This window comes from Chrysemys picta, chromosome 1 (assembly GCF_011386835.1).
Source record: "Chrysemys picta bellii isolate R12L10 chromosome 1, ASM1138683v2, whole genome shotgun sequence".
NCBI lineage: Eukaryota > Metazoa > Chordata > Testudines > Emydidae > Chrysemys > Chrysemys picta.
The window spans coordinates 6977119-6995650 of NC_088791.1; the positions used below are offsets into that span (position 1 = coordinate 6977119).

The window sequence follows — 18532 nt, forward strand, 5'->3', positions numbered from 1 at the left end:
TCAGTGGAACCTAGCAGAAGTGTAGCCAGTTTATATCCACTTGTTTTTGGTTTCAACCTTATACCTCCCTCCCAGATCCCCATGGGGGTATTCATCTCATAAGTCAAGGCCAGTTGGACTTTTTAACCTCATTCCTGCCTGACCCACTATGGCCACAGAGTCACATCTCTCTTATGTAACGTGCCTCTGTTACTGCCACATGGACAGCCAAATACCATAACCAGCTTCGGTACGAGCTGGCCATTCCTGACCCAGTATCTCAGCGCAGTAGTTAACATGCAAACGGTCACAAGGAAGCTGTGATTTTAGCATCCTGTTAGAGTGATGTAACGGTTCAGTCAGACTATAGCACAACTCTGTGGTTGTGCTCTTGCCTCTGAACCGAGATGTAGTGGGTTCAGACCATACACTGGTTAAGCTTCTGGTATGCTGGGACTGCTGCCTATCATGCTGACCAACACTGTATCATTGTTTCCTTGTATTCCCCCCCATCTGTTGTCTGTATCTGTCGTCTTGTCTTGTACTTAGGAGTGCAAGCTCCTGGGGGTAGGGACCATCTTTCTGTGCTGTGTTTGTACAGCGCCTAGCACAACAGGGTGGTGGATGCTATCAGAATACAAATAAGAATGGAGTTAGGGTCATACGTAATGCAGACAAAGAATGGGAGGGAGGAATACCAGTATTTATAGGTGCCATCTTCCAGAAGAGCTCTCAAAAACTGTGTAGTGTGATCTAGAGGGGACCAAGCACAGGGCTAGAAGCCAAGACCTCAATTCTAATCCCAGCTCAGCACAGACTCTCTCTGTGAACTCAGGCAAGTCATTTCATCTGTGTCAGTTTCCCTGGCTGTAAAGTGGGGATAACTACCCATCTCACAGGGGATGGAGGATTACTACCTTGTACACAGCTCTGCATTAGGTAACCTCTTCCCCTTGCCAGTGAAAGTTACGGATAAAGGTTCTTTTAAGGAGTCTCAGGTTAAGAGATTATTCAGCATATTAACTGGTAATATCAGACAAATAGTGCTGTTTGCACTGCCCTACCTTAGCACAGAGGCATTCATTACACAACGGTAGAGGTCCTGGAATCTGGTACTCCAGCTCTGGACCACAGAGCCTATTTTAGTACAGGATTTGGCTGTTTGTTTACCTCTAAGCATTTTAAGCTAAGTGTGAAATGTGCTTTATAACACCAAATCACTAACAAAACAGCTTGGGACAGTTTACATTGCAGCCATCACAAGGAATGTAAACTGTCCCACAGCTATTTTTATTACAGTACTTTTCACGTTTGTAGCATTTTTAATACAGTATCTTAGGTACTTCTGCAACATTATACCTCCAAGCTTTGATGTATAAATAGATGGGGAAACTCAGCCAGAGAGGTTAAATGACTTGTCTTTAGTCACAGCAAAACAGTGGCAGACCTGAGATCTCAGGACTCCTAGTCTTGGGTTAATCATTAGATAATCCCTTTCCTAACTAGGAAGACACTATTTACCAATTTAACTAAAATCAAGGTTAAAGAGCAGATTCTAGAAAATCTAGCAAAACCTGCAGAACTGCCAAGTGGGAATTGTTCCAAGAGTCAATTCACCTTATTGCTTAGGTAAACGGTCACATGACACACAGGCTTCAGTGACTGGCACAAGGGACATTGTGAATCTGTGCCAAGTCATGCTGAAAGCAGCTTCTACATTTTGTCAACCTGTTTCCATCATTCCCTGACTGTGGCAGGGAAGCTGTACTGAGTGTTCAGTATGTGTCAACAGAACAGAATGGAGGAGTGGATACATATTGCCTTCTGGTGTTTCATCCTTCCCTCTATATTTGAAGGAATGGGCATTTTCAAGTTTTTTATAGGTTAGAATAAGAACTGGTATATACGTGCAAGAGCAAATTCATAATGATCAGGGGTGATAAGTGACTCATGAAATTTTAAGTAGCAATTTGTAAGGCAATCCAGCTAGGAGCTGGAAGTAAAAATAGAACTTGCAGTAATGAATAAAAATTGAATACAGCCTAGGAGATATCTGATCTTGTATGGTGTTGCCAAGAACTATTAAATAGGTACCATGTTTCACACCAGAAGTGGCTGCACTGATCCCTATATATAGCAGGTAGTTTACTTTGGGATGAAAGGTGCTATTTAAATGCAAGATACTGTGGCTAAATTAGACAAGCCACAGAAATGGAGGAGAAACAAGGACTTGATATATTAATATATGGAAGTTATTTTGAGATATAATTGTGGTCTTTTGGAATATTATGTGCACTTGTAGCCAAAACACTACAGAGAAAAGATAGTAATAAAGAACCAAAGTGATTCCAGCAAAACAGAGAAGCTTTTAGATGCCAAAACAGGAATTCAGGCTCCTAGGTTTCCATTTCTTCTACAAGCCATTGGCAATATCAGTTAACATCTGAGTAGGGCAAGAAATACTTGTCTTGGGTTTGTGTGTTTGTGGCATCCAGAACAGAGACCCATTAAATCCTAATCTCAGCCTTTGGAAGTTTAAGAGATAATTACTTATTTTTTACATTTACACCAAGTATTCTCATGATTTGGGATCTTGAAACAGTACATTTAAAAACATTTCTCAATTCTCCTTTTAAAAACAGGAAGACGCTAAAGAGCATGTTCTCCTGAAGATATCAAATCCTATAGGAAAAATGAAAGGCCAACAGGGTATTTGAAATAGTAAACAGCTCAAAACCAGAGAAAGAGAAGGAACCAACTTCTACGTCTGACAGAATTTTTTTTTTTTTTTTAAATAAATGTGCAGGGGGTGGAATAATGAAACCAACTGCCAAGGACATGATTAAAAGCAGCTTAAACCAATGTCAAAAGCCAACTAGACAAATTTCTGACAAAATCAACTATTTAAAAAATATTGCAAGTTTTAGAGTTGTCTGAATTGGGTGGATTCAATTTAACTCACGCTGCCACTAAAATCCTGGCCCTTGAGTAAATTTGCTCAGTTTTTCCACACTTGACGCCTCAAGATCAGAGTCACAGCCGGACACAAGGATGTTGGGCTTATATACATGCATTCTAAAAGGAAATGCCAGTTTCTGATAAAAATGCACTTGCTTTGAAAGAAAAATCAGATCTTGCATCAAGACTATTTTGAGCCTGGTAGCTTCAGTGAGTTATATGACAGGCACAAAGATAACATGAATATGCATAGTCAGAAGTAGGTGGCAAGTACCCACAGGCCAAGATAATGAAAGCTGCAAATGCATTAGTGATGACAACTTCCATTTCTATTGCTCCTTTCATGCAGGAAGAGCCCAGGATGCTTTATAAGCTATAAATGGGAAGCACTTGGGAGAGTGCCACCTCTGGGGTGAGGAATTATTTAATACAGGACAACAATATTACAAAGCTGACTAGGAAAGGAAGTAATTCCTTACACACATTCAGTTATATAAGGCAAACAATGACCAAAACTGGAAAGCAGCCACCACACCAGGGCTAATACTTCTCCTGCAAGAAGTGCCATATGATCTTCAAAGCCAAGCAGGCAGGATTTCAGTTTTAAATCTATTCTGAAAGAGATTTTCCAGCAGCACAGAGTCACTAATACCTGCCTGGAGCAGTGGTTTAATATTAAATCAAGAAAAGCAACATATGAATTATCTACACCACTTCTTGAAGCATCTGGATTTTCCATCGAGGTTCACCTTCTGGGTACTAACCCAGCCCAACTCCTGTTTAACAAACTGAACAAAGTTATTTTAGTTACACTTCTCTAAGGAGAACACACTGAAGCTCCCAATAGTGTGGTGGGTCAAATTCTTGTGCACTTACTCTGTGCCATGTTGGAATAAAAACTGGTTTCTAAAAGGTTGGAAACAGTCTACTGGAGTCCACTTTAAGCACAGGACGGACTAAACACTTCATCAAGAGCACCTTGGAATACGCAATACACTTCCCCAAGCCACTATGCTACTTTGTTGGAAAAATGTGTTACATTCCAGTTCACATTAACGGTTTCTAAAACTTGAATGGACTATACCCAAGTTCTTCCAGAGCACTAGAGAGAAACAGGGAAAGCTGCAAAAAGAGCACTCGTTTTAAAGTTTCAACATAGAAGATATAATTTATTAAGGAGAAAAGGGAACTAGTTCTATTTTATATGATCCATTGATGTACACAGACAATTTACACTGCCTTCTGCATGCAACTGGCGTACTGTAATCCATATCCATAGTGCTCTAGCGAGTGCAGTGACTAAACTTCTTGTGTCTGCCATAGGCAGTCGTGTCATCTGTTTATAGGAATCTCCATCACACTGAAATGATCTTGCCTTTTCTCCTTTGGTTACAGATCAGTAAACTAGTTAGACCAAACCAGAGAAGAATCTAGTCAGTTAAACCATATTCATTAATTTCCCCAAATTCCAGTGATCCCAGGCTTGGGGTAGGGCAAATAGTGTCTTCTACCTCTTGCCTCCTGGGAACTGAAGAGAGTACCATTGGCTGAACAGCACACAACCCAGTTGTAGATTACTGCTGTGTTTCCTCTGACTCTTACTCACAAGCCTCCTTCAAACCTGGCACAGCTTCTAGTTGAGGATGACTGGACACAGCTCCTCCAAAGCTTCCATCACTCCCTGCATCAGTCAGATTCGTTACTAGAGAACGGCGTGAGGTACTTTCTCCCTCTCTCCACAAGAACATTATATTGAAATCTTGCTGTCCCTGGAGAGAAGGCCCAAAAGTTCACTCGGCTCTGGCTCTAGCCTATAAGCCAGACTGAGGTGCAGGAGTAAAAGGTGGCAGAATTGTAACCCAATGAAAATACAAATCTCCTCCCTCTTGCAGCTGCCTTATTGCCTCCTCTGGATACTAGTGTCTTCTGTACTCTCCCCCTGGCAGGGATTGCCCAATTCCACTCCCAGCTGAAGCTCCCTCCTCCCAGAAGTTCCTGTGCTGAGCAGCTGATAGGAATTCAGCTCACTCTGCCAGGTCTGTTTGGTTTAGTCTCAGAGCTAGCTTAGCATTCATCAATTACATAGGGAGGCTGTTGAATCTTCAACGTTGGAGGTTTTTTTAAGAGCAGGTTAGACACCTATCAGGGACAGTCTAGACAATACTTAGTCCTGCCTCGGTGTAAGGGACTTGACTAGTTGACCTATCAAGGTCCCTTTCAGCCTGACAATTCTATGATTTATTCAGCCTGGAGACTGTGCTCAATGCCACTCCACCCAGCCGGTAACCTGGACTGCTGGCAGCCTTCTCTCAAGAAGAGGAGAGGATGGACCCCAGAGCAGCAGACACTTCAATGGGGGAGGAAGTGCTTTGACAGCCATAAGTGGGTATTTGTGAGGCAGAGTATGAGTGCAAGAGGGGATCTGGTGAGATAAGAATGGGGTACTGAGACTCATCAAGACAATGAACAATGAACTTGCAATCAAACATGCTCAATTTGCAAGCAAAAAAGATGTTCTCTCTAACTGTCAGCTCTGCTAATTCAGTCTACTTCAGTCTCTGATCCCAGGTTGTTTTCTACCTGTCAGAGCACAACCAGTACTAAAGGTTCTCCAGGAGAAATGATGTCCTCAATACCACCAGTGCAATGTCACTATCTTCCATGTAATTGACTGGAACCTAACAAACACCTGATGTACAAGGAATAGAATCTGGCTTACTTTTAGCTGTGTAGGCTCTGCAGGGCTTATGGGAGCAAAATTTATTTTTGCAGCTAAGTCAGCAGCGTGACTCCAATACACACAAGGAGCAGATCCGTTGAGTGAGTTTTCAGAGTAGAATTACACTTTGGAATTAAACTTTTTATCAATGTGTTAAATTAAATAAGATAGGCAGAGGTTGTGTGCTTACTGCAATTTGTCGAGGGCAGCCTCTCACTCACATCTAGAATTGCTGGCATGGCAATGCACTATACTTATAGTCTGCAAACGGATACAATCATTTATGGGGGGGTTTGGGAGGTGGGAGTCTGATTTGATGGGAGAATGGTTTTATAGCACCCTGTTGGGTGTTTTGCACTTCTCAGAGAGACAGGCCCCAACCTGAAGAGTTTACAATCGAAAAGATATGACGACTCCAGGGTGGACATATAACCTATGCCTGCTTGTCCCCCCTCTAGTGGCACCTAGACCATGTGGAGCAGTGGTTCTCAACCTGCAGCCCAATCAGCACACACCTGCGGCCCACATGACATCCTCAGGGCCATAACTAGGGCAGGGTGGGAGGGGTACCTGCCCTGGGCACGAAGCTAGGCACAGAGCTGGTTGCAAAAATGGGGCAGCACAGGTCCCCTCCCCCCACCCGGCAGGAGGCTAGGACGCTCAGCACCCCCGATCCCGCAGGTCGAGTGACCCCGGCTGGAGCAGGCTCCCAGCACTAGAACTGCAGTGGCAGGCAGGGCAACTGAGCTAGCTGCAAATGAGGTAAGAGACCAGTGGGCATGGGGAGGGTGGTGCATGGGGGACAGACGAGGTGGGGGGACTGGAGGCAGTCCCTGGATGGAGGGCTAGGTACAGGGGCACAATCCCTGGATGGGGGGGTTGAGTGCCAGGGGGCAGTCCTTGGGGGGAGCTGGGAGATGATGGGGAGCAGTCCCTGGGTGGGGGACTAGATGCTGGAGGGGGCTGTCCCTGGGAGAGCCAATCTGTCCTGGACAGGGCATCCTGTCTCTGCAGGGAAAGCAGGTGTACAGGCCCAGTGTTGGGGGGATCTGGATGCTGAGGGGACAGTCCCAGGGGAGTTGGGTGATGAGGGGCAGTGAGAGGAAGGCCAAATGGTGGTAGCATAAGATCACGTGGTTATTCAGATTAGACGTGCATACAAGAATTTTTATATAAAAGTAAGATAGAGATACAAGATGGGGAATAATGACACCTGTATACACAATGGGCATAGCTAACATGAAGGACCAGAAGGATTGGTTCGCACGCAAGAGGCAAAGGTTTTAAATAAAACAGTCTCCACGTAAGAGTATTAAGTAATCAGCAAATACCCACTGTCTTCATATCAGGATGTTAGGATTGGAAGGGACCCATCTACTCCAACCCACTTTGTCAAGTTTCCACATCAATTTTCCTCAAGCTGTTCTCAGTTCTTTAGATGGAAGACTCCGCAAAATACTTCAGTGGATTGAACTACAAGTTTGCCCTTTCAACGGGCAACTATCATATCACTCCATGAGTTAGCAGCACCTATTTCATAACCCAAGAAAGGGATGTTGAAACCTAATCATGTAGCTGTATTTGATTCAGTTTTTCAAACAATACTAGCTATTTTTTATTCATCATTTTCAAACTACTGGAGAAATTTAAAAATACTGAAATTAGATCACCGCTATTCAAGACTGAAAGACACAATGGACATGCCCTAAAATAAGAACTTTGGCTTACCAAGATATTGATTTGTTCAATGTGAACAAGGATAATTACCACTTCAGCCAAATGGGCACGACCCAATTTTATAGCATTGCTGCTATTCTGACCATAGCAGCAACAGAGACCTACATTGTTTCACATACAAGAACATTGTTATTAGTAAAACCAAGAAGATTAGTAAAACCGGGTTTCAGCTTCTGTATTTCAGGCCTCCAAATCATGCTGCTGGAAAGAAGGTCACCGATAGCCTACTTCTGAATCTGAGATCAATCCAAGAACGCACATTACATCATAAAATGCACACAGACCGTACGGCACATTAATGAATAATGCTATCTAGATACCTGTGAGTGCACCCCACTGCATTCCCTGTAAGCATCTGAGCTTCTCAAACATTAATGAATTTATCTTTACAATCCTGGGAGAAAGGAAAGTATCCCCATTTTTACAGAACTGAGACGGTAACTTGCCCAATATCACAGGCAAGTCTGTAGCTCAGTCAGGGACTGAATCCAGACTTCCTAAATCCCAGCCCAGTAATTTAAGTACAAGACCATCCTTCTATACTTTAACGTTAATATTATGCTTTAATGTTAAGGTTATCAGAAACCTGCAGAAGGCCTCTGACTTCAGTAAAGTCGCTACATAAAAATCAATGAAAAAGTAATGACAGTAATTGTTGGTAAATGCTATAAAATAGTAGTTAGCGTCTCTACTACATGAGCAACAAGACAGATTTAGATTGGAAGCGATGCTTGGTTACCTATAGATGGGGATTTGAAAGGGTATTTATCAGGAAGGTCCACTCTAACTTTCCACACTCCACCTTCATATGGTGCTGCAATCAGAGAAAAATGCAGGTGTTAGACATACTGCAGAACTCTGCCTAGAATAAAAGCACAATGGCATTAAGTAAAAAAAAAAGACCTGGAAAAATAATTACCATTTAGAATAAGCCCTCATGTCAAACCTCCTTTCTTTGACACAGAGCACAGACAGAAAGACCTACAGTAATGGCCATTCCCCCAAGGTGTGAAGGGCATTGGTCTCTATTGAAGCTCTGATTTTAACTGATACTACATTAGTTTTCAGCACAAAGGGCCAAGAGTCTTATTCAGACCACAAAAATGTTAGAATAATCTACTTACCCTGAGAGACATTACTAATTTAAGACACATTACAGACCCAGCAAGAGAGCTAATTCTTTTGGAAAAATCTATCTTTGCCTTCAATCTTGTTTACAAGCACTTTATAAAATTCGACCGACAAGCCAGATTTTCCAAGGTGCCAAACCCCAGGAGTGGTGTCACTCAGGACCTTTGAAATTTAAGCTCTATTTTAAGATAATGCTGTGGCTTTGCACAGCAGTCAAAACTACCAACCTGCCATTCCGCTAAGAGAGAGGATGATGTTCACCCAATATTAAGGTTTGAAATTCAGCGCTCATCCCCATCTTCCCCTATTGTCAGCTGGGAGAAATCGGACAGGTTGTGGTCAAGATGCAACCTAAGTGCAATGACATCCCTTGACCTCTTGCTCCAACTTCCAGTTTCCAGACATCATAATGGCACAGGACATGTACTTACTTCCTTGTGGTCCATAAAACTTCACTACAAATTCATTGAGTCCTCCTAGGATTGTGACTTCATGTTTGCTCTCAATACTGATGTATTAAGTAAAGGAAAATGTGAAATCTAGATGACAACATATTAACCCAAATAGTCATAACCCTTACTGGAAACTTGGCACACTGAACAGTCTAAAACTTAATATTCAGAATATCTTTACCAGTGGTTCTCAACTTGCAGCCCAATCAGCACACAGTTGCGGCCCATGTGACATCCTCAGGGCCACACAGATAGTATGGGATGTGGCCTACGATGGTAACTAGGTTGAGAACCACTGATCTTTACAGACATGAAATTTAATAGCCTTGAAATATATTTGAACAATCCAATTATTAATGGACGTTAGTTCCATAAGTGTTAAAGGGAGTTCCCTGCCTCCACCCCTACCCCCTGTTAAGTAGAACAAAGTAAACTTCCCATACTTTTCTCTTTAACATTGGAGTGGTAACAGTGTTCAGAACTTGAAAACTCCAGGAAGCTCTCTCTGATGAGTTGGGGAGGAGAGGGACCATTGCTATCTGTTTCTGCAGAATCTATGCTTTCATTAAAAGCTGAACTCTTTGTCAGCACCACCTTAGTGACTGGTGTGCAGCTGAGCAGGGGAATTACAATTTAGAAACAATGGTAGCTCAGATATGAAAGGATGAAACCTTGATTGCACTTGCCCACACTGAAGTCTGAACCATAGGATGACCATCTTCGATGGGGCAAGGCCATGGTTTAAAGACAACCCTTTTCCCTACTCAAATGCATTAGGGCAACATTCACTAAACAGGAAGAAGAAGAACAGGAGTACTTGTGGCACCTTAGAGACTAACAAATTTATTAGAGCATAAGCTTTCGTGGACTACAGCCCACTTCTTCGGATGCATATAAACAGGAAGAGTGCAACTTTTCTTGCCAATCACATTTTAGTTTCTAAGTTGGTATTAACTGTTTATACTTTTAAGCAGTTTTTCCGCACGTCTCTTCTATGACAATGGCAAGTCCTGGTGCATTCAATTCTACTTGGCTGCCTAGTGCTGTCAGATGGCGTCCCACTGAAAGAATGCAAATTATGGCAATCTAAAGTTAATTTGATTTGCAATGCCAAAAAACAAGAGGTCTCTAGAGAGATGGCAGAGGGGCCGATTATGATGTGCTGGTACAACACTAAAAGAACTATTTTTAAGCATTAAGTTATATTAACTTACAAAAAAATCAAAGCACCCAGTTCTTTGTGGAGAAGGGAATACAGCACTGAAAGGCAAAAAGCTTTGGATTCAGTAACAAGTTAAAACAATTAACAGTGATGTTTCAGTCTCCTAGTCTGCTGAAGTATTCCAATATAAAGCAGTGTTAATCGATTGTGAATATGACCCAACAGCAATTGCTTTTAATCAATAATTTTAATACATGAGTTCTGAGGGAGACATCAGGAGCATTAACCGTCAGGGAATCCAGCTTCTACTCCCATATGAACTTCAGTTAGTTACTTATGTAACTTAAGTATTGCCCCTATTTTACAAATGGAGAACCTTCATTGCAAAGCACTTTGAAAGCTTCTGATGATAGGAGCTGAGCACTATAAGGGTCAAAACATTCCTTTAGACTAAAAGGAATGCACGACATGGAGAGAATTTCCATTTTTACAAGCAAGATGCTTCAGGCTGTCCTCCAAGAGCTCCCAGCACCCCCAATACACAGGAAACTTTTCTACTCAACAGTATGTTAAAATATAAATATTTATGCTGGCACCTTTCCATCTCAAGGCACTGGGCAAACAATCCTCCATTCATCCCGGTGACATAAGTAAACCCATTTTATGGATTGGTTCAAATCAAGTTAGAAAACTTACGAACAGCTACTGAGTGAGAGAGAGTTAGAACTTGAATTTGGGACTTCCCAAGCTCCCAGCTCACTGCTCTATCCACCAGACCACACTCTGTTAAGTCTATTTCAAGGGTCTCAAAACCCCGGCCTGCGGCCCATCTGCGGCCCAAGAAGCTCCCCAATGTGGCCCGCGGAGCTCCAGCAATTTTGGGGCTGGGTCTCTCCCTTGGCCCCGCCTGCCGCCCCTGGGGGCTCTCCCCCCCCACGTGTCCCCTGGGCAATTTAAAATGGCCCAGGGCCCCACCCACAACCGGCAGTGCAGCAGAGCTGAGCGGCTTCCTGTGCGCTTGCTCCACGGGGCTGTGCCTCTGCCCACTGCCCCCACCCCTAGCGCTCCTGCAGCCAATGGAAGCTGCGGGGCCGGTGCCTGGGGGCAGCAGTGCGCGAAGGCCCCCGAGCCCACCCCGCCTTGGAGCCCCAGGTAAGTGCCACACCCCCGACCCCTCCCAGAGCCTGCACCCTCACCCCCTCCTGCTCCTAAACTCCCTCCCAGAGCCTGCACCCCCTCCTCCTTCCTACACATCCTCCCAGAGCCTGCACCCCCTCCCCACACACCCCCAGCCCTCAAATTCCCTCCCAGAGCCTGCACCCCTCCCCCTCCCAGAGCCTGCAACCCCACCCCCTCCTCCTGCACTCCCACCCCCTGTTCCAGCTGGCACCTAGCACCCACACTCCATCCCAGAGCCTGCACCCCAGACCACCTCCCCCACCCAAACTCCCTGCACCCCAATCCCCTAACCCCAGACCTCCTTCCCCACCCAAACTCCCTCCCAGAGCCTTAGGCAGGTGGGGGGTGGAGTTTGGGGGGAGGAGTTTTGGGGGGCAGGTTCTGGGTGGCATGAGTGACATTATTGGCCCACTGGGAGGATTTGAGGACTGGCACTGACCCTAAGGTAAATTGAATTTGAGACCCCTGGTCTATTTATTTCGGAACAGTCACTCTCAGCATCAAAAATATTCCATTAAGAGTTGATCTTGTAACCGGAAGTGTTAAGTCAAATTCTTAAAAGGATTGTTAGGGCAGGAGAGAAACATTGTTTTCAGATGGCACCTGACAAGTCAGAGTGGTAAACACAGGGCAAGTCCTGTAATGGCTCCTGTGATAAAGGGAGCAGGAAGACTCTCCCTTTGGGTAGCTAATATTGCTGTCTCACCGGCTCAGAAAGGTTGGCATGCAAAGTTCTGACAGCAAGCTAACAGGAATTCATATTAAGGGACAACTGTCAGCTTCTTTTTATTTTGGGTCTATGTGTATACAGGGAGAGAGATTCCACCACCACCTTCCAGAAAAAGAGCTGCTGCTGTTCAGCCCTGACACACTGAGTTTAAGTTTCCCAGGGCAAGAAGGGCTCCCACACCATAAACATGAACTACAGGTGTGGAAGTTTGGGCCTTTGCATGAATCTGTCAGAGTGAAGCATAAGAGTAAAACATTCATATTAAAAGAGCATATTAACATTTATTCAGCTTTCCGAGTCCATTTAATACAAGAGGGTCTAGTTAAGACTAATCAAACATCACTTAGTAAGAAAGTCCTGTGAGTCTGACTTTAGGAACCAAACTTTTGAAGCATCTGTTGTACACAAACTTGTACACTTTGCAAGTCCACACTGACCATAAATTTAAGCCTGTTTGAGCACATGTATGCAATAGTTGTGATGCTCACAAGCTATTAGTAAGCAAAATGAGTTGTATGGTGCAATGTCTAATTACTGTACCTGCTTGCCAAGTGTCATTATAGATAAAATTCCCCTCTCAAAAAACAAAGACAGCTGAACAGAATTCAGGCAAGAGACCTGTTATGCTCTTTGTTTTTATGCATAATTTCATACCGTTTATCTTAGTATAAAAACTGCAACAAATGTGACTAAATGAACATTTGAAATCTAGTGGAAAGTAGTAAGATTAATTTTTAGCATTAAGACATTCTCACTGGAAGTTTTAGTACATTAATGAAGACCCTTATACATTTTATCACACATAAGACAAGAAATTTTGTAGGAATCAGGCTTTCAGGACACACATGGGACAGACACAAAGTGACTCCACATTTCAGCATGGCTCCAGGAGTCTGTCACTCACTTGAAGTATATAACCTTCTGCCTTTCCCTCAACTCTAATTGTATGGGTTTTCAATTTCGTTTTAAACATAAGCTACATAGATGCCAAAGATTTCAACCATTTTGCCTATCAGATCTTGACAAGCCCTGTCATCACCTAGGGAAAGAGAGGTCAAGAAGAATCACCATTGGAAGACTGAGGACCTTCAATAACTGTCCTGCTTAAAGAAATAAATAAATTAAATAAATTAAAAATTAATGGAGATATCCTATCTCCTAGAACTGGAAGGGACCTTGAAAGGTCATCAAGTCCAGCCCCCTGCCTTCACTAGCAGGACCAAGTACTGATTTTACCCCAGATACCTAAGTGGCCACCTCAAGGATTGAACTGACAACCCTGGGTTTAGCAGGCCAATGCTCAAACCACTGAGCTATCCCTCCCCCTGGGATGCTTGTTTCTTCCCGTCCCTAAAGAGTCTAAAAAATCATCCCTTTGTACACATGATCCTGGAGATGACTACAAGAGACAGGAAGTGGTCCCTAACAATCTGGATAGACCTCACTAGGGCCTCTTGCTTCAAAAGAAATCTTACTACGCTGTCAAAGTGGAGCCATAAGCCAAAATCACCTCAGGTGTAGAATCACTAGGGAAAAATCTCTTCAGATAAAGAACAAAACATAAATCATGTTGATAAGGACCAGAAGGTACTGTACCAGACAGGACTGTGTCCCTAAGGGGTGATCGTTCCAGAGAAAATTCAACCATAGCTAAAATACCAGATCTGATGAGTGAAGAATTCAGACTCTGACCTAATTATTTGCTTCCAGACATCTTTCCATGGCCTTAAAACCAAATCTTAAATGAGAAGACAGTTCCAAAGGCTCCAACAAGTGAATGGCTGCCTCGGATTCAAGAACATCCTGCCACTTTTGGGACCTGTAGGATCCCAAGGAGTCTACCTGTGCCAAGGCACAATCAGAACCAACCCGCTGGTTCAAGAGCTAGCCTGATGGGGAGTAGTTCCTGCTGCCGGATCGTCAGCATGCCTGCCTATGTTGCCTCATTTTCAGAGGCACTGAAGGAATGTTTTGAGCCTCCCGAAGACTGACCAGCTCAACCTACAGAAATAGGATCTTATGACTTTGGATCCATCTCAAGACATATCTGTCAGCGAAGGATCTAAGATATTAATTCAAGGATTTCTAAGAGTCTTGTGATGCCATATACTTTGAATAAAATCTGTGACAACTCTTTCAGGAGAGCTGCATGTGTCCAGGAGTACTCAAGGCTTACTCTGTAAACAGACCTTGAGTCCAATTACATTTTCATCAGACACTGGGTATAAAATCTGCACAGAAAGCAGTCTTGTTGAGTGCCTCTCACCCAAATTTTTCAAGCACTAAGAACATAAAAATAGTCATGCTGTGTCAGACCATTGGTCTCTATAGCCCAGTATCCTGACTTCTCTCACAGTGGCCAATCCCGGGTGCTTCAGAGGGAACAAACAGAACAGGCAATTACCGAGTGATCCAACCCGTCGTCCATTCCCAGCTTCTGACAGTCAGAGTCTATACCAACAACATGGGGCTGTGTCCCTGATCATCTTGGCTAATAGCCATTGACGGACCTATCCCCCATGAACGTGTCTCATTCTTTTTGAGCCTCATTAGTTTTGACTTTTACAACATCCCCTGGCAATGAGTTCCACAGGCTGACTGCACTGTGTGAAGAAGTACTTCCTTTTGTTTGTTTTAAACCTGCTGCCTATTAATTTCCTTGGGTGACCCCTGGTGGTTGTGTTATGTGAAGGATAAACAACACTTCCTTATTCATATTCTCCACACCATTGACCACGGAGGACTCTTGTCTGAAAGTGGACAGTTTATGGGGCAAAACCACCAACTCTTAGACCTAATTTCCAGCTCCATATCCATCTTAACAGACATGCTCTCCTAGAACTACAAAGAACCAACACTGATTTAGTCTCTATATAGCTAAAGCTTGCCAAATTCTAACAATAGTCAGACCAAGGGAGAGGACTCAGAGCACCAGAAAGAGAAATACAAAATGATTAGAGGACAGAGGCTTTTTACATTTCTTTGTTCCAGAATATTGACTAAGGATTATACTACTTTGAAATGCTTTCTTGGCTTTACATAGCAGAGCACACAACTCCTACAATGGGGATCTGCAAAGGAAGCGTCATGAGTCTCCTATTTCACTAAGTACCTAACTTGTAACACATCAGACATCCTACAAGGCTTAAAAATAAACCCAGGTCTCTTGAACTGTTTTCATTTTGTTTCCATTAGCCTCTGAGATCTTTTTGCCCTTGCTGGTTTCAGTGTCTTATCTAAAGATAAGAATTTGACTTTATGTCATATTCAGTTAGTAAAAAGTCAGCAGAAAGTACCGAAAGCCTAGATGCAGTTCAGGTTTCTGTTAGTAATGGATAAGAGGCTCAAAAGTTTTAGTCTGCTCTCCACTTTTTTCAGTCTTGAACTAAGTCCTGAAGATAATTATCCTTGTCTGAGATACTTGAGAATTTTAACAATTTGAAGAGCTGACAAATTTTAATTGACAATCTGGAAGACAAACCTCATTTAGAAATATCAGCTGTGAAGAGATTGCTAAAGAGGGAAACAAGGAGGGGATTTTTGTTGCAACTGGTTACAAACTCCTGTACAGTGAGTCAGAGCATGCCATAAGTGCCAGGGCCAACTCACTGTTTTTTTGTTTTTGTTTTTTTAATTACAGAGAGAGAGACAGAGACAGACAGACAGGATAGTGTGCTGTACAAACAGTCCAAGACAGTGCCTGCCCTGAAGAGGCAATACATTCAGAATGCTGAAACATCTCAAAATTGGCAGAAGTCTGAATTCAGTTTTGGGGTTCCAGTCTCTTCCTGGCAGTCCACCTCATTATTGTTGGAACTTTAATGATCACCGCCCCCCCACCCCACTATTTCTTATACGGTAACTCCTCACTTAACATTGTAGTTATGTTCCTGAAAAATGCAACTTTAAGTAAAACGATGTTAAACAAATCCAATTTTCCCATAAGATTTAATGTAAATGTGGGGAGGTGCCCCTGGCTTACCCCTGGGGCTCAGGACTGGGGGTGCAGGGTCTGGGAGGGAGTTAGGGTGTGGGAGGGCGCTCAGGGTGGGGGTGCAGGGTCTGGGAGGGAGCTTAGGGTGGGGGAGGGCGCTCAGGGTGGGGTGCAGGGTCTAGGAGGGAGCTTAGGGTGGGGGAGGGCGCTCAGGGTGGGGGTGCGGGAGACGGCTCAGGGCTGGGGCAGGCAGGAGGTGCAGAGCACTTACCTGGGGCAGCTCCTGTTTAGTGCAGGGGGTGTGCAGGTGGCTCTGCGCAGCGCGGCACCGCCCCCATGGCCGTGATTCTGGGACCTGCCTCCCCTTCCCGGCAGGCAGGGCCACCCGGAATGCAGGGGCTTTAGGGGCTGCAGGGCCCCGGGCTAAGGGGGCCCCAGGGCCCTGGCCAGCAGCTCTAAAGCCCATTTCAGAATGCGGCCCTGCAAGCACGGGCCGGAGGACTCAGGAGGAGCAGGGGCAGCCGTGCAACCAGCGGCCGGAGAGAAGCAGCGCTTTCCCCTTCAAAGCGCCACTTCTCTCCAGCCGGCTTTGAAGGGGAAAGTGCCCTGTTTGGCGGCGGGGGAAGCGGAGAAGAGGAATTTGTGCAATGCTCCCTTGTAAAGTCAGCCAAACGACATTATAAGGGAGCATTGCACAACTTTAAACAAGTATGTTCCCTAATGGAGCGGTGACAACTTCGAAATGATGTTAATCAGGAGGACGTTAAGTGAGGAGTTACCGTATATATTTTGAAGAACCTTTGTGCAACTGCTGTTGTTCCAGTGGAAGACAGCTGGATGGATGATAGGTTTACATTTTGGACGACAACAATGAACATATCACTCCGCTTACTTTTTAAAGAGATCAGTAGGACACCTCAGCTATTTAAGGGATAAGTCAACATTGCATCTCACTATCTGCATATTTAACAATGGAGGATATTTTCAGATATGATTAGTGTTTATATGGTACTTTTCGTTCGCAAAAAGCATTACAAGTGATAAGCACTGTGAAAGGCCAGGTACCTCATGAAAAGCCAGTCACACTCACTGTTTCTGGTGCAGGAACCAGTACTCCGCTCAGTAAAACAGGAATTCACATCTCTCTTGATGCCATTAGGAGTATGCACACAAAATTTTGCAACATGATTACTATTCTCACTTTAAAAAAAATTCACTTTTTTTGAAGTGACCTACAAAGAAAAACCAATTGACTTGTGCTCTGCGGGATACATGCCGAAAGGTTTCGTCTAAAAAAAGGTTGTTTTTAAACCCTAAATATCAAGAATATTAAGTCTTACCCTCTCTTACTAAAATATTTTCCCTTTAATCAATCATGTTTCACTTCCTTTATGCTTGTGATGTTAAAATCCTACTAGTGTGCCAGGAAAAACAACCCCAAAACAAAACAAAACCAAGAGAGTCAGAATTTGAGCTTCTAACTGTAAAGTTTTTTTCCCTTATGCTTGTTACCATTTCACATAGCAGCAAGGGACAACACATTTTGTTTCCTTTGCAAGTCATCTTTAAATTTCCATTCTAGACAAATTCCCCAAGATCTAGGCTAAAAAATTAAGATTGACAGGTTTTTCCCTGCATCTAATGACTCATGGCCTCCAGTTTTCAGCATTTTGTTTCTTGAAACCAAATCAAAGAACTTTCTGACACTTGCCAAGTACTCTGAGCCCTAACTAGCACAACTCCTGACCTACCCACTTAGTCATCTGTTCTGTACCAATCCATAGAGGTGGTGGAAGGATCTACCAGAACATTGCTAAGGTGACTTGATGTACCAAAAACAATGAGGTTTTTTTTTTGGGGGGGGGGGGGGGGGGAGGAGAGGGGGGGGGAGGTTGGTTTACTAGTAGACTTCCAACTTTATTTTGGCAGATGTACTAGTAAATAGGATTTAAACTTAAATCCGGAACGCATAGTAATTTAAGGTAGAAACAAATAAAAGACAGTAAGGACTGCAGTCCATCAGCGGCCACCTCCCACTACAATGACAGAAGTGTGTACAATATGCCCATTTGATCCCTGCTCAATGCTAAAAGGAAAAGACCCCAATTCCTCCCACACATAGCTCCTGCCAACATGACAGAATGAAAGTTCCTTCTGACTCCATGTTTAAGGATGGCTTCATCCTAAAAGCAAGATAACTATTATAGCAAGGTTTATCACTGCTATCTAGTTATTTATTTTCTTCAACTCTGTGGATTGTACCATGATCTCTTGGAGCAGGGAAAGTCAAATGCCAGTCAGTGGACACTGCAGCTCTAATACATAGTAACCTAAATTAGTTTTTTGTTTAAGCATCTACACATTCTCCTGTTAGAAACCTTAATCAATAGTTCACTCTAAAAAGATTCACACACCACTTATATTCATAGATTCCAAGGCCACAAGGGACCACTGTGATCATCTAGTGAAGTCTGACCTCCTGTATACCACAGGCCATAGAACTTCCCCAAAATTCCTGTTTGAACAAGGACAGATTTTTTAAAAAGCACAA

General features: G+C 43.6%; 1 protein-coding gene across 4 annotated transcripts in view; it reads right to left on the reverse strand.

Annotated features, from left to right (window-relative positions):
- The window catches only part of UBE2H (ubiquitin conjugating enzyme E2 H), a 67812-nt gene that overhangs the window by 25680 nt on the left and 23600 nt on the right, over positions 1–18532 (reverse strand). For 2 of the 4 annotated variants that reach the window (XR_010589305.1, XM_065552238.1), the window contains exons 2-3: positions 8956–9032; positions 8133–8207 (exon numbers count right to left, since the gene is read on the reverse strand). Coding sequence is in view for 2 of the 4 variants with exons in the window: in XM_065552238.1 (XP_065408310.1) it covers positions 8133–8207; positions 8956–9032 (152 nt within the window). In the remaining 2 variants the exon portion in view is untranslated. Of the gene's footprint in view, positions 1–8132; positions 8208–8751; positions 9033–18532 lie in introns of those variants that run through there. The other 2 variants (XR_010589307.1, XM_065552249.1) reach the window with 2 other exon arrangements.